Source organism: Diadema setosum, chromosome 4, assembly GCF_964275005.1.
Source record: "Diadema setosum chromosome 4, eeDiaSeto1, whole genome shotgun sequence".
NCBI lineage: Eukaryota > Metazoa > Echinodermata > Echinoidea > Diadematoida > Diadematidae > Diadema > Diadema setosum.
This window is the reverse complement of record NC_092688.1, coordinates 41010688-41034547: the sequence shown is the minus strand read 5'-3', so window position 1 is coordinate 41034547 and position 23860 is coordinate 41010688. Positions and strand designations below refer to the sequence as shown.

The following is a 23860-nucleotide window of genomic DNA, read 5'->3' as shown; positions in this document are numbered from 1 at the left end:
ACAGGATAGACTTTAAAAAAAAAAGAAATATGCAGACATAATCCCATTCCTCACAGATCCGATAGTCTGGAGGATCATAACAGGAAGAAGCAGCTACACATTTTTATGAGTGTGGCTACAAGAGTCCACTAAACTCCATTGTGAAATTTGGGAGAAAAAAAAAAGTAAACAGGACTTAAAGGAATGGGGTACTTCTGTTGGCAATGAAAAGTGTATCAGAAGAATTGGGGGTGTGCGGGGTGGGGGGAGGTTGATGACAAAGACAAAATACCACACGCATCAGTTCACCCACTTGTCCAAAAAATACTTAAAAGCACAGTAGGCATTAACATGCACTACCACTTCTTTCATTCTCTTTCTTTTCAAGAGACATGAATCTGTGTTATGTTAAGATAGGAAATTTGAAATAAATTTCAATGAACTGAACTGACGCAACGGAACAAAAAAACATAGGGGCAGTAGTTGCCCCCCCCCCCCCCCCTTGCACTTGGAAACCAATAAGCAAATCTTCAGGTTTCAGACACAAATATGAGAAATAAAAAGAGATCATTCTCTAGGGGTGTGCAGGCCACTTGGCTTGGTCCCATACCATCTGCCAAGAAGGGAGCCTGTGCAAATGGATCTGTCCCCCGTTGGGTCCGAGTGTTAATACTAGCAGTGGACTACCTACGATTGGTGCAAACTACCATGGCAACATGTAAACAACCTGGAAACCTGATTGGTTGTTGCTGTGGCAACCGGCACTGATGCAAATAACTAATAAAGTGACTTGTTCATTCACTACGTTCAGATACAAAAATGCTATCACTTAGATTTTTGCACATTATCAGTTACTTCAAGTGGATACAATGACTTCTTGTTGTTCTGTTCCTTGCCCTTCTTTGCTTCTACTTTGTTTTTAGTTGCTCAATTGAACCACGCAGATTCCAGCCACAAATGACATAAAGCCCCTATGGGATTGGTTTGACCAAATAATGCATCAACTGGTTTGTGTACACTGCTGTAATCCAAGTCAGTGAGAAGCTACCACTGTCATCGAACACATCCCCCACCCCTTTCCATCCCAACCCCTCACCATTCCCCCCCCCCAAAAAAAAAAAATAAAAATAACGTCAGACCCTCCAATCAATGATATGACCAGACCACTTTCTCTGTAGCAATGCCACTGGAACACCTACTCCAAGTTCTGTCCATCCTTGAGCACTTCTTGTTCATGGCTTTGCAAAATAGTTTATTCCCTGCAACTGTCGTGTATGATTATCATGGTTTTAACGCCTGGTTTACCTCGTCTATTTCTCTCTCTCTCTCTCTCTCTCTCTCCCTCTTTCTCTCACTCACTCTCTCTAGGTACATGAAGGAACAGCCCTAATCTGGCAAAAACATCACCAAAAAAAAAAGAAAAAATAAAGAAAAGAAAAGAAATTAACACACGGTACATCATAGTGAAGATCCACTGTACATAGCATTGTAAAAGAGAATTTCTACCAAAAACACACGGTACACTATGCACCGATACTCCAAGATTTCATAGTTTGATTTGCCTGCTTATTTTAAAGAAATATTTTCTCAGTCTGCTAAATTCCTTATATAGCCATTGCATAAAGGAGGAATTTTTCTCTCATTTTCTGATTTTGTTATGTTTTTTTTTTCTCTCTCTCTCCATCTTCCTCCATTTTATATCCTTCTTGTTATGTCTTCTTCGTTATTTTGGTGCTACATTGTTTTGATCTCTCCGGCCTCGCCAGCTAGTCCACCTTCTCGGCGTATTTCCTCGTGTGCTCCTCGGCGTTCTTGTTGAACTTCTTCCTGTCGTTGGTGTACTCCTCGGCCAGGTCGCCCCTCAGGGGATGCTCGGGCTCTGGGTCGTGGATGAGGGCTACCAGGGCCTGGATGACTGGAAGATTTGCACAGATCACAGAAAGAGACAAAGGAAACAAGAAGACATTATTAGATATTGTAGAATGGGCTTTAGAATCTCTGCTATCTGACTCATCAATCATCATGCATTGATTTGCACTGATCCACGTGTCCCGTCAAACTCAAATGCATGGCTCAAGCCTTGTATAGTGTTGTTGGTGTAACAGACGCATAATGGGGAAAAGGGTTGAATTTATGAATTTACGAGCCCATTTTATAAAACGAATGATGCACAGGCCTTCTTCGTGGATCGGTAAGAATTGGATGCTCTTGTTTTAACTTTTGAAACAGTCTACTTTAAAGGGGATGGCTAGTAACTGATCAGTGGGAATCAGTGGGAATGCTGGGGGATGATTGTTCCAATTCTTGTGGGATTCATTTACATGTAAGAGTACATTATATATCTATATATTGTGTGAAAATTATTTGCTTCAGAATGGTCTCATATTCAAGTAATGTGCAGTTTAATGTTTCCAGGTTAGCATGCCTGAACAGTGACGGGGCATTAAAGTGCACATTACTTGCAATTATCCCCCAGCATTCCCACTGATCAGTTACTAGCCATCCCCTTTAAACAGTTCCAAATTTGAACTTGTGCATCCAATTCTAACCGATCAACTCTGTCCTGTGCATCATTTGTATATTACCATCTACATGTATATAGCAAGTTTTAGTGGCGCATCAAAAATGCGTATTGTTGTCTGCTCACTTTTTACTGTGCAATATGAGAACATATTGAACAAAATGCAGAGGCCAATGCATTAATTCCCCACAGGCTACTGTTGTTACTGGTCGTTCAATAATACACCGTATTGCATTGTCTTGTCAGTTGCATGAGTGCTTGCTACATGTAAGTGTGCGGACGCTTGGTATGTGCTAAGTGCGCAAACTTTAATTGTTACAGTTCACAAGTGCGCAAATATCTTGCTACGTACAAAGTACAGTGCAAGTAACTTGTTTTTCAGTCAAGTGTCGACTTCAAAGTACTGTACAGTAGAAGTATGGTTCTTTTTGAAAGTTTGATAATGATTACAGACGATAATAATTATATTATAGCTTTAATCACGGGCGGATTCAGGAATTCCATAAAGGGGGGAGTTTACAAAACTAGAGGTGGACGCATGTGCCCCCCTCCATTTTTTTATTTTTATTTTTTGTTTTAACCAAAAAAAGAGGGGGTGCCTGGTGTGCCCCCGCCTTGATCCGCCACTGGTAATTCATGGAATACCAGGGAATATTGCACTCCTTAGGGCCAATATTGCACTCATCTTCGTTTTGTGCAATATTGGCTCCAACTCATGTAATATTCCCTGGCTTTCCAGTCACTGCCATCCAATATAATACAATTCTATAAATCACTGATTGGTCAAAAGTATATCATGTGACATGGTGCAGTTCCATCTATCATTGCCTCAGGGCTTTGACATATAATTTATCTTACTGTACTTCAAATTGAAAAAAAAAAAAATAAGGAAAAATCACAGCATAAACAAGTTAACGCTTTGCAAGTGGGTGACAACATTCACACATCAAATTCTGGTTGATTGCATAATCCCTAACCGAAACCTTTGTGTGCAATACAATCTCTTCCCTATAAAATGCCCTTCAAACTACAGTGCACTTCCGTTATAATAGTCATGGCTATACTATAAAGAAAATCTCGATGCAACTGAGTAAAAATTCAGATCCCAAAATTATCACCTACACAGTGGACTCTCATTATAACAAAATTCTCAGGACCAGCAATTTTCTTTCGTTATATCAAAATTTTGTTATAACCGAATGAATAAACAATAAAAATACATAGAGTTGACAATGTTGCGGCCCTAAATTCTACTTCGTTGTAACCGGAATTTTGTTATAACGGGAGTGCACTGTATATCTTTATAGACTATATTGTTCAGCCATGATAACGAAATTTCAATATTACAAAACAAAAACTGCAGGTCCCGAAGACTTGATTACAATGGGAGTCGTCTATACTCACTTTGGTCCGTTTTTGTGGCCGGCTTCCAGTTTTCTGGAGAGACGATTGGAAGGCACACTTGGCCCTTGTCGTCGATGTTGGGATGATAGATTTTTGTCTTAAACGTAATCTTGGGCGGCTTGAATGGGTACTCAGCTGGGTATGCTATATTGATAATGAAGCCACCTTTGTTGAAAGGTGGACTACTCTGTATGGAGCGCAGAAAAAAAGAAAGTAAATCAGAAAAGATAAACGTCACTACTGTTAACATGAGGAATGGAAAGAAGAATAATGAAAAAAAAAACCCCAGAGTTTAATCATTTTCTATGCAAAGATTGCCTTGTAAGTTTTAAAAATTGTAACAAATACAATGCATCGTATAGGTAAACAACGAGGGAGAGAGAGCTATTCACTCGGTGTTGAAATTTTCACGTATTTCGCGTAACTAGAAGCTAGCGCAAAAATAAAAGCACGCAAATATTTTTGCGTGTCATACGTTCCAGTGGTGGATGTCTTGATTCCGCAGAATTAAAAACACACGAAACCTATCTTACCCGCACAAGCGCGAAAAATTAGTTGCATGAAAATATCCACTTTTACAGTGTATCCAAGGTGTGACTTGTAAAATGTGCAAGCATTGCTCATTAATAATACTTATGTTTAAAAGTATTTTTTCTTTCTTATAAACTATCCAGAACTTATTTGAAGAACGCAGACGTATTCTATATTGTAAGTTCTCATTTAAGAACAAGGAGTAGATTTTCATTTGATGTTTCATACACACACACACACACACACACACAAAGTTCTTATGCCAAGTAACAATCAGATATTAACAGACTTTGCACATAGTGTAGATACAAGCCTTCGTCCTGACATATGAACTGCATTATACACAGTCCCTGACTGTAAAGTTTAATAGTGTGAGTCAACAGCAATAACTCCTTCAGCATCCCATCTTCGTAAACTCTTGAGTTACTGTTTGAGAGGCAACACTACTAATTGCAAATAATGGCTATTGACATGACATTATGGGTAAATGTAGGGCTGCTACATGTCATGGGTAGATATTTGATGAGGGTATTGGTATCATATATAAAGAAAGGCAGGCTTTCTTTACGTAAGTTTAAGTGAGAAGGATCATCAACATAGGATATATACGTACATAACCCATAATTCATTAGAGGACAGTACTAATAACATTTTACAAAAATTTGGAAACCCTTTTTTCAAGAGGTACATGTAGTTGAAACTTGTAAGACATGTTCTGCATGTACAGAATAAACAAGAGAACTTTAGTGATTTTTTTTTTTTCCAGCTCTACACATTCAATTCAGGGGAAAATTTACCAGCATGAAATATCTTGTCATCTTTCATAGATCAAAGCTGTACAAGGAATCAGCCTAAATATGCGAACTGAGGCACATGTGACTACTGTAAAACCAGAATCATTCGCCATATTGAACTTTCAAAAAATTGGAGCCAAGGGCCAATTTTGCAGCATGATAAGAAACTTTTGCAAATTGCAAAAAGCAAATCTGGGTTCGTCATGAAATTTGCAAAAGTTTCAAACATGCGAAAATGTCTGGTTTATACAGTACTTTGACAAGAGTGTCAGGAAGCTGACCATCTCCGAATCTTGTTGCACTTACCGGCGTTAAAAGGAGCTCCCAGTTGAGTATATTTGATTCGTCTACTTTCACATTCCGTAACACACGAGATGTTCCTCTCCTTATTTCATCTAGCTCCTGCAAATGGAAGACAAGAGATCAAGATTGGCTATTGAAGCATTCATACCTACTTTCCATGTTTAACCAAAAAAAAAAAAAAAAAAAAAATATATATATATATATATATATATATATATGTATATATAAATATATATATAATTAAAAAAAAAAAAACAAACACAAAATCAGTTCACTTCATTCTGTGAAAAACCACAGCAGTTCATTACTACGATAATTGCCACGGCAACGGAGAGCAAGAGACCCGGGGGTCACGCGCTCACCCGAGTATCGCAATTTCACCTTTCATGCATTCTTGCACACTCTTACCTGAGAACATTGGAAACTTAGGTCTGCGATCCCCCCCCCCCCCCCCCAACTCCAGGGTGGGGGGGGGGGGGGCAGGCAGCCCTGGATCTGCAATGAACAAACTTGGAACTAAAGTCATCGGTGTGCAAACTCGTGGTATTACCTTTGCTTTATCATTTCTGGTTCTATATGTAGAGCCCCCTAGGGCCGCCCCCCCCCCCCCCCCAAGGGGGACATGGTGCCCATTTGAAGGAATTGAGATTCTATCCCCCTAGGGATGCTACCTGCTGGTCAAAATTCATCAGGAGGTTTTCAAAAAGAAGATGAACATGTAAAATTCAGGCCCCATTAATTAGGACCCATCCCCATCCCCTCTTCCTGGGTCCCAAGGGGGGGGGGGGGGGGCACCCCTGATTCTGCCAATCCCATGAACAAACTTGAAACTACAGTTATCAATGTACTAACTCATAGTATTATCTTAGCCCTATCACTTCTGGTTCTAAAGATGATTTTTAAAGATTCCTTATTTAGGGGGTTTGGGCCCCCCTGGGGGCCCCCAGGTGGGCCATGGTGGCCCATTTGAACAAATTGAGATTCTATCCCCCTTAGGATGCTATCTACCAAGTTTGGTGAAAATCAGACATGGGGATCTCAAAGTAAAGATGAAAATGTACAATTTAGGCCCCATAAGGACCCCTCGCCACCCCCCTCCCCTGGGTCCCAAGGGGGGCACCCCTGATTCCCCCATGAACAAACTTGAAACTACAGTCATCAATGTACTAACTCATAGTATTAACTAAGCCCTATCACTTCTGGTTCTAGAGAAGAAGATTTTTAAAGATTCCTTAATTTTAGGGGGTTTGGGCCCCCTGGGGCCCCCCAGGTGGGACATGGTGCCCATTTGAACAAATTGAGATCCTATCCCTCTAGGGATGCTACCTGCCAAGTTTGGTGAAAATCGGTCATGGGGATCTCAAGAAGAAGATGATAATGTAACTAGAAATGTCGCTATGGCGACTGGTATGCCTCCGCCATAATGCATGATTCTCCTAATAGGTCTATACATGTGGACAATGTGTGATTACATTTTCACAAAACTGGCAAAATATCAAAATGACATGTCTGTCACAAAAGTGTTGAATGTTCACCTTCCTTGACATAGGTTTAATTGGACGAATAGGAGAGCACGTATTTGGGGATTGAAGGATTTTAACTTGACTTTGACCCTTTCATAAGTTTATGCCTTGAGTAAGTTTCAAGGTATGGAGAAAAAAATGCAATTTCTGTATTGAATAGTAAATTGTTACCATTTTCATCTGGCCATTGACCCTAAAACTCATACGAGAATTACTGTCAGGCAGAACATGCATAAATATGTACTAAGTTTCATGATAACTTGAGCCACTTCCGAGATATGGAGGAAGAAGTAAGTTCAGCACTTTCACTTGATCTTTGACCTTTTGACCTTTTTGGCAAAAAAACAAAAACAAAAACAAAACTTTCTAAAGAATCACTATCAGGTTAAAAATGCATACACCAAATTTTAAAAAAAAGATCCTGCTGGCATTGCACAAATATGAGGGAAATAGTAAAATTTTGAAGTGTTGCCCTTGACCTTTGACCCCATACCTTTGACCCCATGAACCCCAAATTCCCTAGCTAATCACTGCCAGTCAGTACATGCATATATACTATGGTCCATGAAGATACCTTGAACTATTTCCAAGATACAGACAAAAAAGTTCAATTTCACGTTTAGTTGACCTTTTGACCTTTGACCGCATGATCCCAAACTTTCACTAGAGAATCTTGATTGAGTAATACATGTATACACTATAAGTTTCAAGAAAATATCTTCAGGCATGGCATAGATATGGGGGAAATAGTAAAATTTTAAACATTTGACCTTGACCTTTTGACCTTTGACCTTGAGCATGTGCACCCAAAAGTTGATAGGCACAACTTCACCCCCTAATACACATACATGCCAAGTTTCATTAGGATACCTCAAAAGGTTTTGGTAGTTACCCTGTCCAAAAAATTAATTACGGACGGACGGACGGACGGACGGACAACCCGAAAACATAATGCCTCCGGCACCACTTTGTGGCGGAGGCATAAAAAGTTTACGCATGACGGACGACGCACGACGCACGCCGGACAAAGAGCGATCGCCATAGCTCACTTGAGCCTTCGGCTCAGGTGAGCTAAAAATCCTATGTTCTAAAAAAAAAAAAAGCTTAGCTTGTTGTCATGGCATCAAGTTCATTGTGTAATTGCAGGTGTTTCTATCTTTCAAAATCGGCCCAAGGTGATATGATGAGCTAGAAATGCAAGAGCCATGCATAGCATACAGCACAGTGTAAACCACAAGGCCTAGGGAACCCTAGCTCTAGTATTTGAACCTTCCACTGTTGGGTTGCTTTAAAAGCTAACAAAACCCACATTCAACTTCCACCATTTAGAAATTGCTTGCATTACATCAAAAGGTTCTACCAAGAAACTTGTCTGGCTGACGCAATTTGCCAGGATAATGAGTTGTTTTGGAATATTTTAAGATCAAAAGTGTAAAATAATTTTGATTGTTGTGCACAACTTTTATTCCAGAAGTGCCCTCCCCATTCAGTAATGGATAGGCAGAACATTTTAGTACATGATGACAGAATCCTGTCCTAGCAGTAGTAAAAAAACACAGTAACAAGGTGCATGTGATTTACAACTTTTGCAAGATGGATACTGCCATGGCCGTTACATGTACTTGTACATGTACAAACAGTAACTGATGCGAACGATGATAAAACATTAAATAGCAACCATGATTGGGTATGCAATGAGATTACAATACTTCTGGCATACATTTTTGGTTAATATTTTACATTTGTGTCATTACCACACTAAAATCGTGTGTAATACAAAGTATCATACATGTAGCATTATTTCACCCATTTCTTAGAAACATGTCTCCTCTTTCAAAGAGCAAAACACTGAGTTTATGCAGTCATACGGAAATTATGTTTCACCTTTCACACTAACGGTAAACCCACTTTTAATAGCACCAGTGTCACCAAAATCAAGCCTTAGCATACATGCATGTCTGAGCCTTTCGCCTCAGACTATTTATCACTTTGCACAACCCAGCCTTTACTCATCAACAGATGGCACTCTTCCATACAGAGCCAGAACACCTGCAGCAACCAACGCCGATGCTTTTCAATCTCTTCGCACCCAGTATTTGGAATCATCTGCTCCAAAACATGCCCACCACATCCCATCACTAGCCTTCTACAAGTACACAGAGACTTCTGTCATTTGTTTCGACATTGCCTGCTGTTTAAAAATGTTTAAAAATAAACTCAAAGTACTGTGGTACCACTCAACACTGTGCAAAAGCCCTACAAAGGAAAGTGAATTATAACCGACATCAAAATCACTGTATTATGTATTGACTATTGAGAATCATATAATAAAATGAGGGAACAGAGATTTGTCAGAATTGATCATTTATACCTGACATGCATGTACAATGTATGTGCCCTTCTATGCCATATTCTGAAAAGAAAACAAAATAATGTATAAAACAAAATAATCATAATGCTCTGGCATCCTTTGGGGTGAAAGCATAAAGAAAGAATGAAAGAAAGAAAAAATATATGAGGAAGAAGGTACGAAGGGAAGTTCGGGAGTCAAGCCATGTGACAAGAATCACAGACAGGACTATTGGGCAATGTTCCCAGAAAAGCAAAAAGCCGAAAAATGAGCTTACGGTGCCAAGCTCCGATCCATTCTCAATTGGACCATCGAAATCACGCAGACAGAATGGTTATCAGAAACTGACATACATGTAGAACAGGAAAGTTACAGAATTCAGTTACAACCACATACAAAATTAAGAGGAAGTGATGTACCCTAATAATAACAATCCTGCAAGTTACGTTCATTCAGATATTGGTCTGAATATATCACGGTTTGGCTGACAAATCTGCCACAACAATTAACAAATTAGCCTTGTAATGTCGTCCCTGCAGGGGCTATTGTAACACTGCAATATCCAGGATACAAGATCTCATTAAATGTCAATTATTTCAACAACAAAAAACAAAACAAAATAAAACAAGAACAAGAACCAAACAAGGAAATGAGAGAGAAAAAGAAAAAAAAAATAGTACAGATAAGTCTGCATGTCCTCACGATTTTTACATACACCGTATGACATTATCATAACATCTAATATGTAAGTGTAGTTGCAGTAAAATCACTGTTAAAAATGTTTTCCTTGTTTTCTTTTTTTATCACAGATGACAATGTAGCAGAAACATACATTATAATTCCTACATGAATTATAACTCGGGGTAGAGACTTTTTTTTTGATCAGCACGACTAAAGAATTTGTACATTGTGAACATTAGGCCTAAAAAAAAAAAAAAAAATTGTTTGTTTGCCCTTAATTGTCAAAACCCAAGAGGGTCGGTAGGTCGTGTTTTTTTTTTTTTTTTTTTTTTTTTTTTAACCCTTTTTACCCATGTAATTTTGTAACTTTGGCAGGGCATCTTGTAATACACTCATCCTTCTGGCAGTACTTCGAGTTCTAGTTCAACTTTGTACAGGATGTGGCGCAAGTTTAATGCACTCAAAACTCCAAGGGATTCATTCAAATTTACGTCTTGCCAGGGCCTGTATAGGCGAGGCAGAAACACTCACTGACAAACACTTATAACGTTCATCTTTGGGTGCGTTTATCAACTCTTTTTCTTGGCAGAAACAGGTTTTCCAAACGGCTTTCAAGAAATTTTTACGAGTTGATAAACGCAAAGCTGTTTTGATTGTGGGGTTCGGAAAGCCTTTTCGAAAGCCGCAAATTTGTGCTTTCAGAAACAGGTTTCTGAAACAGGTTTCCAGAAACCTGTTTCTAGAAGCCCTTTGAAGCAAGATAAACGCAAAGCTGTTTTGAAACGGCTTTGTACTGCAGTAACACTATATGACCCCTTATTTTGTTAAATTTTGCAAACAGCTCCAAAAAAGTACCTTCCAGTGAGATGCTGGCAACTGAACTCCAAACAGCTTTGGTGCCATGACAGCTGGTGACGGACGCTGCAAAAGTAGCCATCTTGGCAGTCGCGCTGTGCTGCACCGCGGCCGGTACGGTAGCTAGCTAGCTAGCGCATAACTGCGACCAGCAGCCCCATACGCATAGTGTAATGGGGCTGCGGACTGTGTCATTCAGGATCATGACAGGGTAGTATCGCGGACAAATATCAACTTAAAATCGAAAATTTTCTTCAATTTGAAGACTTACCAGTGAAGTTGAAGTACTGACAACAGGTTTCGTGCAACGTTTGGTTCTGCCAATATTCCCTTTCTGCTCGAATTGATGACTTAATGTGACTCGGTCGAGAGGAACCTGGGAAAGCTACACTGATTTGACGGCCAGCGCATGCGCACACATCACATGTGCACAAATTTCAAATCCCTTGACTGGATAAGATGTCTGTTTAAAACCGTTCACAAATTTGCAGAAGATGAAATTTGTGGGAAAAAAAAAAAAAACTTGAAAGAGCAAAAAACCCCCCCCCAAAAAAATGACCCGAAATTTCCGTGATTTTCGGTCGTTCGCGAAGGGCAAACAAACCATTTTTTTTTTTGGGGGGGGGGGGCCTTATGTGGAACTCCTTGAAAAGATGTCTGTCTTAACACCTTGGCAACACAAAGACACATGTGTACACAAATGTACAAAAGTCTGTAATTTCAAGATAGCCTTTATATAATCATGCAAAAAACTCTATTGTAAAAAACGTTGCTGTGGCTATGGTAAAGTTTCACTGATCACATAGGGCAGTGACTTGGCTCAGTCGGAAGCATTACTGCCTACAGATCCAAAGCACCCAGGTTCAATCCCCGAGTCTCACTATACAAGGTAAGCTTTCTGTCCCATGTAAATATTGTATGTGGAATATGGGTCAAAAACTCTGTCCCTCAGATAGGACATAAAATGGAGATCCCGTGTGTGAGTTGATCCAAGACTCACACACGTAAAAGATCCCAATTCCCTCATTCATCGCAAAAGAGCAGGGTGCTTACCTAGTGAAGTGGTCCACCTACAATCATATACCAACGCACACAACATAACGGGTGAGAGATGCTGATCCCTCATGGTTTGCCCTAAGTGACCAGCAATAGTCAGCAAACAGCATCAACCAGGCACATTGTGCAATACGATTGAATGAAATGATCATGTCCCAGCCATTTGCTGTAAGTTGTCAGTGTATATTGTAGTAAATTTGATTTATCATGAAGTCCAACCTATACAACTATTGTCTCCAGTGTTGGCTGAGGTAAACTTTACTTAAAACAGAGCCCAAGTCATCTGTGTACAATGTATACAATGTACAATTTGTACACTGCAGTCTTTAACGCAAACTGAAGTACACGTGTAAGTTTCACTGACCATGTTGTCCAAGGTATCTACATGTATGCACGGTCATCAGTATGACCGGTGGCAAGCTTCCCTATCATATCATTATAACAAAGAATTGTAAAACTTTCAAACAATACCAACCAAGCAAAACAGAGTGGTGATCTGTTTTATTTTTTAACTAGAAAAGCACTCCCGAGAGCGCAGACCTCTGCCAAGCAGCTACTTCTGTACTTTCCACCGATAATCTTGCTCTTCCATAGAGATCAGTGACTTCCATTCATACATGTACATATACAGAATGTAATATGCATGCTGAAAAATCGCCTAATTTCCCAATAGAGAAGCCTTTGTTACGTCATAAACCCTCAGCTGCGTGGCGTGCCTCCCCCTAGCAGAAACTAGAGCAAGCACTTCATTGTGCGTATGAAAACCTCAAAAATGCGCAGCTTGAACTCCCAAGTTCATTGACCCCTACCTTCCAAAGTATTGAAAATCCTTCATAAAATCCATAAACTTTGTGGATCACTACCAAAATTTAATCATCTGTTCCTTGTATCATTGCCGACCTTTCCTGCAAGTGTCATCCAAATTCGTGCACAACTTCTTGAGTTATTTTGCACAGGGGCAAACAAACAAACCAACAAACCAATGCAGATGAAAACATTACCTCCTCCCTTGGTGGAAGTAAAAACACATTTCCTGTGATCTAAATGTGTTGCAAAGACAAGAGACATGGGATACCATTCTGTTTGACATCATTATTGGGAAGAGCTTGGTGTTGAATGTGCCTCAAAGCACTTAGGTTGGGTAATGACACATTGTCCTTACACGCTGCAAGTACTTTTTTCCTGTCACAGATGACTCATCACTATTGGCTCCGTGTACAATGTATTTGTGTGTGTGTGCGTGCGTATGTGTATGATCTGTACAGTTGAACCTGCCTTAATGGCCACCTATCCATAATAGCCATCTGCTTTCCACAGCCACTAAAAACTCTATCCCTACCCCATCCCCCCCCCCCCCCATGAAAACTTCACTGCCAAACAAACAAATAAACAAAACACTTGCATACAACATTTGCCAGTGTGATACAGCCTGGGTAATTGGGGCCTCCTAAAAGTGTGTACTGTTAGCATGTCACACCACTGATCACGACAAAAGTGTAAGGTATAATGTCCTTTACACGTAACTTCCTTTTGAAATAAAGCAGATCTACAAATGTGTGTACATTGTAATTGCTTGAAAAGAAAGACAAACATACTACACATGTACACAACAAATTTATTTCTACATGTACATTGAAGGATAGCAAAAACAGGGTTCAAAATTGGCGATGGTCCGCTGGCCATTGGCCACCCAAAATCACGTCGGACTAGCTAAAAATCATAAAATTCTGAAGTTACTAGTCCGTCTGGCTAGCCAAAATATTGCTTCAGTTTTAAAATTGATTCTAAGTAGTCCCCCTGGCTAGTTAAAAAAAAAGTTAAGTGCGACCCCTGAAAAATCATATCCACCCCCCCCCCCCCCCCCCTTTGGTAATCAGGGCTTCAAAGGCATAAAGACAGGACTTTTGAGAGAAAATGACACCATAAGTAAACTAGACTTGGAATTTGTCAAGACTGACAAATTAGGTGATCCGATTTTTTTTTAATCAATGATTCGAGTCCTGATCGCAATAGGCATGACCATATAGGTTTCATCTGTGTTTAGAGACATTGGACGTGTGATATTTGGATTCTCATTTAGAAAAGAGAGTCAGGTCTGCTATCTTTGTTACCAAATTCGGTATACACTATAACGAAGATACAGAATGAAGTATATTTGACCATTGACCCAACTTTGCACAGCCAAGATGGCATCTGAGCAAAAAGTGGTTATTTTGTGAAATGATTCTTGTAACATGGCCTTTGCGTGTGCAAAATATGGGAAAGATAGGACATGTATTCACCAAGATACAGGTTAAAACATTTATGACCTTTGACCCTAATTTACATACCCAAGATGGTGTCTGATCAAGTAGTTGTTATTTTACAAAATAATGTACGTGACATAAACTAAACATGTGCAAAATATGGGGATGATAGGGCTGTTTTTCTTGAGTTATTGCAAAGAAAGTTGCAGAGAGAAAGAAATATCTCAATACATCGAAGATAAGTTTGATGTCAACCAAGTTTTTTGACGTGATCTCGGCGTCGTATGAAAAAATGGAGAATCACTGATGATAGCCCAAAGTCTCAGCTACAACATTTTAAAATCTGGGAGAAATTTACAGAAGAGTAAGTGAGGTAGTGCTCGATAAAGACCGTCATGTCAATTTTCATTTCCAGAAAAATTCCCTCCCATAGAGATAACACGTAAACTGGTTAAATTTGACAAGGTTACATTATATCCATTTTCACGTGGTGAAGATATCATCCGATTAAAACTTTGATTAACAAAACTTAAAGAGTATTACATTGGCTACAACATACTAAAATCTGGAAGAAATTCACCTAAGGGTAATTGAGCTAGTCGTCGATAAAGACAATCATGTCAATTTTCACATCTAGAAAAATTCCCTCCCATAGAGATAACACGTCATAATGAAGATAAAGAAAGAAGTACATATGACCTTTGACCCTACTTTGCACAGACAAGATGGCATCTGAGCAAAAAGTGGATATCTAGTGAAATGATCCTTGTAACATGGTCTTTACGTGTACAAAATATGGGAAAGATAGGACATGTATTCACTAAGATAGAGGACGAAACATTTATGACCTTTGACCCTAATTTACATACCCAAGATGGCGTCCGATCAAGTAGTTGTTATTTTATGAAATAATGTACGTGACATAAACTAAACATGTACAAAATATTGGGCTGATAGAGCTTGTTTTTCTTGAGTTATTGCAAAGAAAGTTGCAGAAAGAAAGGAATATGAAAATACATGCAAGATAAGCTTTAATTTCAACCAAGTTTTTGGGCATGATGCCGACTCCGTATGAAAAAACGAGGGGCACATTAACGATAGCCCAAAGTCTCAGCTACAACATACTAAAATATGGGAGAAATTCACGGAAGCATAAGTGAGTTAGTGCTCGATAAAGATAGTCATGTCAGTTTTCATTTCCAGAAAAACTGCACTCCCATAGAGATAACACGTAAACTGGTCAAATTTAACAATGTTACTTTTAATCCCTTTTTACGAGGTGATGCCGTCATCCAATCAAATTGTTGTTATTATATATCTGAAAGACCATTTAATAAGCTACAACATATTGAAATTTGGACGAAAATCAACTAAATAATAAGTGACATATGCTTGAATGAACTTGAAATTTGATGACGTCATTTTGAAAATTTACTTTTTTAACTTTATTAAGAAATTTGATATATTTTAATCATTTTTCCAGCATTGCCAACCCATGAGATGACATGTACAACTCATCAGCTTTCAGAATATGTAAAGAAAATGGGGGGTCACCGTCCATCCTGACGAGTAAAATCGGATTTAAAATTGGCGGTTTTTTGGCATTGTTGTACTGTATATCGCCATTGACGCGCGCGCGGAATTTCAACTTTGACGGGCCCGTATGACGTCATTTTGAGTGGGATTGACTTGAAACTTGGTAGAAATATTCCTTGACATTTCAGACATCCGATCAAAGTGAAAAAACGGGAAATTTTCATTGCATATGAGCTGTGCGTGCGTATATGTGCGCGCGCGTACGCGTCCGTCCGATTTTTTCAATTTTTCAAAAAATGCTCCAAATGGTCTGAAACGTGTGCAGAAAAATTTTGAGCTCGATTTGAGGATACAAATATTTCAACGCGCGCGTACGCGCACGTTTTAAGAGAAAATATGAATTTTGAGAATATGAGTAGAATGCGCATAACTTGAAATATATGTGACGTAAATTTCATTGAAAAACTCTATTCCATTAGTGAGATATGATTGAGAATGTGTTTTCATATAATGACGTCACAGTGACGTCACGGTCGACTGATCACTATTATACATTAGATCTGTCGTCTTTGGGACATGATACATATATGGTATAATTTTGAAATTGATAGGAAGAGGACTTTCTGAGCTAACCTCTACACAAATTTTGTCCAGAAATAAAGAAGAAGAAGAAGAAGAAGAAGAAGAAGAACCAACAAAGAATCCGTACAGATACAGAAGGTGATCCGAGAGGATACTCGGATCACCTAATGAAGCTAAGCTTTGATTACTTAAGCCGAGTTTTTCGACGTGCTTTTGTCGTCGTATAAAAAAACGGAGGACACATTACGATAGCGCAAAGTCTCAGCTACAACATATTAAAATCTGGGAGAAATTCATCGAAGGGTGAGTGAGCTAGTGCTCGATAAAGACAATCATGTCAATTTTCACATCTAGAAAAAATCCCTCCCATAGAGATAACACGTCATAATGACGATAAAGAAAGAAGTACATATGACCTTTGACCCCACTTTGCAAAGACAAGATGTCATCTGAGCAAAAAGTGGTTATTTTGTGATATGATCCTTGTCACATGGTCTTTACGTGTGCAAAATATGGGAAAGATAGGAGATGTATTCACCAAGATACAGGATGAAACATTTATGACCTTTGACCCTACTTTACATAACCAAGATGGCATCTGATCAAGTAGTTGCTATTTTATGAAATAATGAACGTGACATGAACTAAGCATGTACAAAATATGGTGTTGATAGGGTATGTTTTTCTTGAGTTATTGCAAAGAAAGTTGCAGAAAGAAAGAAATATTTCAATACAACGAATATAAGCTTTAATTTCAACCACGTTTATTGACGTGATCCCGACATCGTATGAAAAAACAAAATGCACATTAACGATAGCCCAAGGTCTCAGCTACAACATATTAAAATCTGGGAGAAATTCACCGAAGCATAAGTGAGCTAGTGCTCGAAAAAGACAGTCATGTCAATTTTCATTTCCAGAAAAACTGCACTCCCATAGAGATAACACGTAAACTGGTCAAATTCGACAAGGTTACTTTCAATTCATTTTTATGAGGTCATGCTGTCTTTCAATCAAAATTGTGTTATTACATAACTGATAGAGTATTAAATAAGCTACAGCATACTGAAATCTGGGTGAAAATTGACTAAGGATAAGTGAGATACGCTCGAGTAAACTTGAAATTTGATGACGTCATTTTGAAAATTTACTTGTTTTGATTTATTAAGAAATTTGGTATCTTTTCATCATTTTTCCAGCATTGCCAACCCATGAAATGACATGTACAACTCATCAGCTTTCAGAATATGTAAAGAAAATGGGGGGTCACCGTCCATCCTGACGAGTAAAATCGGATTTAAAATTGGCGGTTTTTTGGCATTGTTGTACTGTATATCGCCATTGACGCGCGCGCGGAATTTCAACTTTGACGGGCCCGTATGACGTCATTTTGAGTGGGATTGACTTGAAACTTGGTAGAAATATTCCTTGACATTTCAGACATCCGATCAAAGTGAAAAAACGGGAAATTTTCATTGCATATGAGCTGTGCGTGCGTATATGTGCGCGCGCGTACGCGTCCGTCCGATTTTTTCAATTTTTCAAAAAATGCTCCAAATGGTCTGAAACGTGTGCAGAAAAATTTTGAGCTCGATTTGAGGATACAAATATTTCAACGCGCGCGTACGCGCACGTTTTAAGAGAAAATATGAATTTTGAGAATATGAGTAGAATGCGCATAACTTGAAATATATGTGACGTAAATTTCATTGAAAAACTCTATTCCATTAGTGAGATATGATTGAGAATGTGTTTTCATATAATGACGTCACAGTGACGTCACGGTCGACTGATCACTATTATACATTAGATCTGTCGTCTTTGGGACATGATACATATATGGTATAATTTTGAAATTGATAGGAAGAGGACTTTCTGAGCTAACCTCTACACAAATTTTGTCCAGAAATAAAGAAGAAGAAGAAGAAGAAGAAGAAGAACCAACAAAGAATCCGTACAGATACAGAAGGTGATCCGAGAGGATACTCGGATCACCTAATAATGGGCAAGACTTCCTTACAGTGTATGTTCCCCCCCACCCCCCCCCCCCCCATTCCTACCCCACCACTTTCCAATGTGTTTTGGACTGTGAGTGCATCCATCCGTGCGTAAGCTACCCAGTGTAACAAGGGAAGGGTAGCATAGTGGTATGGGAAAAAAAATCAGGGGGAAGAGGTTACGAACGTAAACTTGTCTTTCCAAATAAAATGCTTATATTTTTGGGGAGAAACCCACTCACCATCTATCCTGTTTATAACGGTAGTATCCCAGAAGAATTCTATGCACTGCTGATACAAAATCTTTTTATAACTGTCACTCTTTCTGATATTGGATTATAACTTTTTAAGGAAAAAAACAACAACAATTTACTAGGTACTGTAGGGACAAGTATTGTATGTGGAAGTTTTTTGGTTTTTTTTTTTTAATCCAAAAGAATTGGAAAAAAGAAATCAAGACTAAACAAGAAGTAAGTTGGGCAATGCTGTAGTCATGTTACTAATTGCACAAGTACATGTAGGCAGACTCCACAAGCTTTTTTCTATTACATACCATTGTACAATGTAACACTAGAAACACAAGATGCAACAACATAGTCTAGAACTACAAGGTACATGTACACTTGAGTGCCATTACTAGACTATCTGGTATTAACATGTACAGCTGTACTAACAGGCCCTAACAAACATGCTTCCAAGACCAATATAGGAAATTTAAAAGTAAAACCTGTTACGCAGAATTGTTCAATCTTACAATTCTAAATTTTACAACTCTGGAAGACAGAAGGAAGAGGGGCGATCTTATTCAAGCATAGTGCATCATCGCACAGATAGACAACATTGACCCAAATTCCTCCAGAAACCAACATATCACGATACCCGAGGACATTCCAAGAAACTTGCTAAGACATGGCCTAGACTGGACATAAGAAAACACTTCGTCTGCCAGCAAGTAGTAGATAGCTCCCAGTTAAAGGAAGTAGACTACTGACAAGGAGAAGAAGACCTGACCCCTTGGTCTTTAAATACTTGACCGAAAGATAGGTCTGTATCTTGTCAGGCATATGCTCCGCGGAGACTGTGTCTGGCTTTACACAATCACCTTTTATTATAGACCGGAGGCTGTCATATGGGTTACTCTAGGGGGATACTGTACTTACGCATGGAAACAGTTTCGCTGGTGATCAGTTATCACCAAAATTGATAGAAGTGCACATGCACTTCTACTATCCTAGTAGTGGGCTACATTGTATGTATCACCTACTGATGCGTCCTTTTCCATTAAAATTCAACTTGTCTTTAATATTTACAACAGCTGCAAGCTGGCAAGCGCATTGGATTCATGAAATGTTCACTTTACTCTTTAAGTTCAACTTTGTTGATCTAGGACTGTGCTTGAATTAGACCCCTGTTACACATACGAAAAAGCCGATCTGAGGCCGGCCTCAGGTCGGCACCAGGTCGGCTTTTTCGTATATGTAAACGGTCACACAAAAGTGGGGCCAGCCTCAGGCCGGCTCGGCTATATGTGTAAACAGTACCTGGCCCAAGGCTGGCTTTTGGAGTTGCGGTTGACTGGTCACATGACCTTCAGCAGGGGCTAGAGCGCGGTGGAGTACCGAAACCAAATTCACAGAGCGAAATATTTGTTTACTTAAAGGACACGCTCCTACGGTAGTCGTAGAGTACGGAAAGGCGACATGAGGCCTGCCCATGTGTAAACAGGGTCCATGAGGAGCGTCATCACTTGAGCCAACCCCGAAGCTCATGTGTAAACGGTCCACAAAGCCGCCTCAGGCCGGCCACAAAAAATAGGCCTCAGGCCGCCTTTCATGTGTATTAACAGGGGTTTCAGACGCAAATTGAAGGGCAAGGTACCTCACCCAATTCTCCATCGTCTAGGGACAGCCTAAGAGAGTCCCCATACGCTACAGTGAAGTATGGCATGCTTCTGTCTGTCTATGGAGAGTCGTAGATGTCAAAAAAGAAGAAAAAAAATGATTTAAAAAAATCCCCCCTGATCCGGACAGAGGGATTTTTCTGTCCAACATTGTTGTCAGACCTATTTCCATATTGGTAAAGTTGCCTAATCTAGAGCAAAAACCTAAATTTTCGGACACTTCAGCTTTTCTGCAATATTTGTCGAAATATAAATGACAATGTATGTTAAATGTACATCAGATTACTTTTTCCCACACTGATTTTGTTAAATACATCATAGAATTTCACAAAATCCCCAAATATTATCACCTTGTCAAATCCCCAATTTTCGGACAGCCTCTCCAAAACTTGGACACACGCTATGCGCATTCAATTTCAATACGCATACAAGGCCGCTGAAAATGAGTGCGCGCCATACCTCGTTGGCGCAAGGTTGCATTGGGGACGTTGCGGCGCCCATTTGTGTCCAAATTTTAGTGACTTGGCACTTGCATTCAGCCCTTGTAGAAACTATCTACATTTATTCACTGCATCAGCACGTACAGAGATTGTCTTTTTGTGTCTTTGAGGATACCATCACACTCTGAGCTTGCGACAAGCAAAAAATCTCGCAACAGAACGGCGTAATTTTTCAATTTTAAGCACTTTTTCGGTGAAAATTCCATAACAAATATAATCTTATAATATAATCTTATAATATAATCTTATAATATATTCTATTATATTCCATAATCTTCTGATGTTAAAGCCACAGTTACAAAACGTTGGTTCGACCAATTGTTGAGTATGCTTCTACAGTTTGGGACCCATCCACCAAGAAGCTAATCCACCAAGTGGAAATGGTCCAGAGAAGAGCTGCGCGATTCACTTTAAATCGCTACCATAACACCTCAAGTGTCACCAAAATGCTACAAGAACTTGATTGGACCACTCTGGAACAGCGCAGAGAAAATGACAGGTTAATTATGATGTACAAAATACACAATAATCTTACTCCTCTTTCAGCACAGGACTATATTATCAAACAGGCTACTCAGTTAACGAGAGCCTCGCAACCACACTCCTATCAGGTACCATATTCGAGAACTGAATCGCATCGCCATTCGTTCTTCCCAAGAACTGTAAGGAACTGGAATTCCCTGTCGTCAGACATTGTTTCTGCGCCATCTGTGGGATCATTTCGAAACCGTCTAACGGTTGATCACAGTGGCTACTGTAAAAGTGGATATTTTCGCGCGACTAATTTTTCGCGCTAGGCCGGGTCAGAAGAGTTTCGCGTGTTTTTAATTCCGCGGAATCAAGACATCACGCACAGGAACGTATGGCAAGCAAAAATATTCGCGTGTTTTTATTTTCGCGCTAGTTTCTGGTTGCGCGAAATGCGCGAAAATTTCAACACCGCGAAAATTTCCACTTTTACAGTAGTTGTTTTCGTCAAATGTTCTATGTGCTTGTAAATATCTGTAAATAAATTGTATTATAATGTAAATAGCACCAGTCTGCAAGAATCTTCAGGCTATTGAAGGAGGCAGACTTAACCAGAAGAAGAAGAAGAACAAAAATGAGATTTTTCATGAAGCATTGTCAATTGACAAGCATAATCGACAGGGTCATGACACCCATAAAAAATAATAGCAAATCGGCGTCGGCCGTCGCGATCGCGTACCCGGGTTGTGAAATTGTGAATATCTAACCTGTTACAGTGATAACGAGGCGCTGGCGCGCTATAGCGCTATCGCGCTATGGCTATAGTAGTATACAGAAGGGGACCCATACAGAATTGCAGAATGATGTAAGAAGCACACGCGTTACCATACGCGAACACCAATAGATGGGACCACACAGTGTGTTCACGCCTAGTTTTGTAGTCATTACAAAGACAGGTTGGTAAGGACATCTTTATTAAACAACAACACTAAATATCGGCAACAACAGTACCGGAACTAAGCCAGGTATCAGTTGAGAATGGAATGATTAATTTATGAAACTGCATTTAAGCGAACAAATAAAAAAATCGTGAAAACAATTGCTTACTTTTGTTAATCTCCTAGTGGCCGCCATGCTCGAAAATTTCAGCGAACAAAATATCTACAGCGCTTACGCACAATACCCAGTGTAGGTTGTATACGTAGTATACGTGTAGAAGCGTGCGCTTCTATCCTCTTTGGTACGAATGCAGACCAGTCAGTATGCCGAAACACAATGCAATGGAACTGGGTTCCCTTTCTTGTACCAAGCACTCGGTTACCCCCTCCTTTATTGCGTCCGCCTCACATGAAAACGCGTCCGCTTACCGCACGTAGCACACATACAGTACAGTGCGACAATCCAGCGACATCAGTGTATGGGCCAAGAAAGGCGACCGACGCTACACTAATCAATGGATCGATCCTGTTACCTATTCATTCGTGAGCCCAGTAACTGTCATCTATTCCTTCCTAAAGACCCTCCTTAGCGACTGGTATCGGCGCCAAGTTATCAAAGAAGAATTTTCTCGACAAAACAGTCCAGTACATTTCCCGAGATGGCAAAACAAGCCGGCATAACACTCAGCATTCTGCAACCACGCCCCTGCCAGCAGACTTGATTGGATTAACATTCAGAATATTATGTCGTAGCACCTTTTTTTCCTTTTCTTTTTTTTTAATAATAAATCAGTAAAGAGCTATATACTATAATCATGAAAGTCCTTAGCGTATTGGTCATTTTATGGGATTTTGTTGATTTGCATTGAATGGTTAACAACTTTGAAAACTGGTGCTATTTGGGCGGGGTAATATATACTTGTAAGAATATCATCTAACTGAAGGCAACTCGGGGCGGGTTGAAAAGCTAAATGAAGTTCCAACTGGCTGCAATTACTAAAGACAGCTGTTAGTTTTCCATGGCGGATAATAGTATTAGTAGTAATGATAGTAATAGTATAGTATTAGTAGTAGAAGTAAGTAGAAGTAGTAATGATAATAATAATAATGTCTTATTTATCAAGGGTAGCCTCTTCAGTGTTGCAACTGCTCTACCAGAGGGTCCTGCCATTATTATTACCCAAGGGTTGCCACTCCAGGTACCCATTTATACACCATGGGTCGCGGCGGAGGGACATTAATTGTGGGTGAAAACATATCTGTCCAAGGACGACAGCACTGGGCGGGAATCGAACTCGGTTCCTCCGATTGGGAGTCGGGAGTCTTATATCCACTATGCCCCTGCCCCCTCCCCCCCCCCCCCCCTCCAAAAAAAAAAAAAAAAAAAAAGATGCACAAAAGAATTCAACAGGTGGATTTATTGTGCCTTTAATGATCAAGAGTTCGATCCATCCGTCTTTCCGATTTATCTGAAGATTCGCTTTGAATGCGAACATAATATTATTCTCGGCTATAGTTTTATCAAATAAAACAAACTTTCACCTAATGATAAAAAACAAAACACAAAAAGATAAATCTAGCCCAGAAATACGGTTCATAATTCTAAAGTTGAGCTATGCATTGTCAAAGTATTTGCAGTATTCATTTATATATATCAGATCAGAGGGCCGATATGCGAAAAAAAAAAATCTCTGCA

At 39.5% G+C, this 23860-nt stretch overlaps 1 protein-coding gene across 1 annotated transcript; it reads right to left on the bottom strand.

Moving 5' to 3' along the window:
• Positions 1-1340: 1340 nt before the first annotated feature.
• LOC140227253 (ubiquitin-conjugating enzyme E2 L5-like) lies at positions 1341-22485 on the bottom strand. The gene is made up of 4 exons (XM_072307675.1): positions 22334-22485; positions 5536-5631; positions 3905-4091; positions 1341-1894 (listed from the first exon to the last, which is right to left on the bottom strand). The coding sequence occupies exons 1-4, from the start codon at positions 22358-22360 to the stop codon at positions 1746-1748; spliced, it is 459 nt and encodes a 152-aa protein (XP_072163776.1). The 5' UTR covers positions 22361-22485; the 3' UTR covers positions 1341-1745.
• Between the last annotated feature and the right edge of the window lie 1375 nt (positions 22486-23860).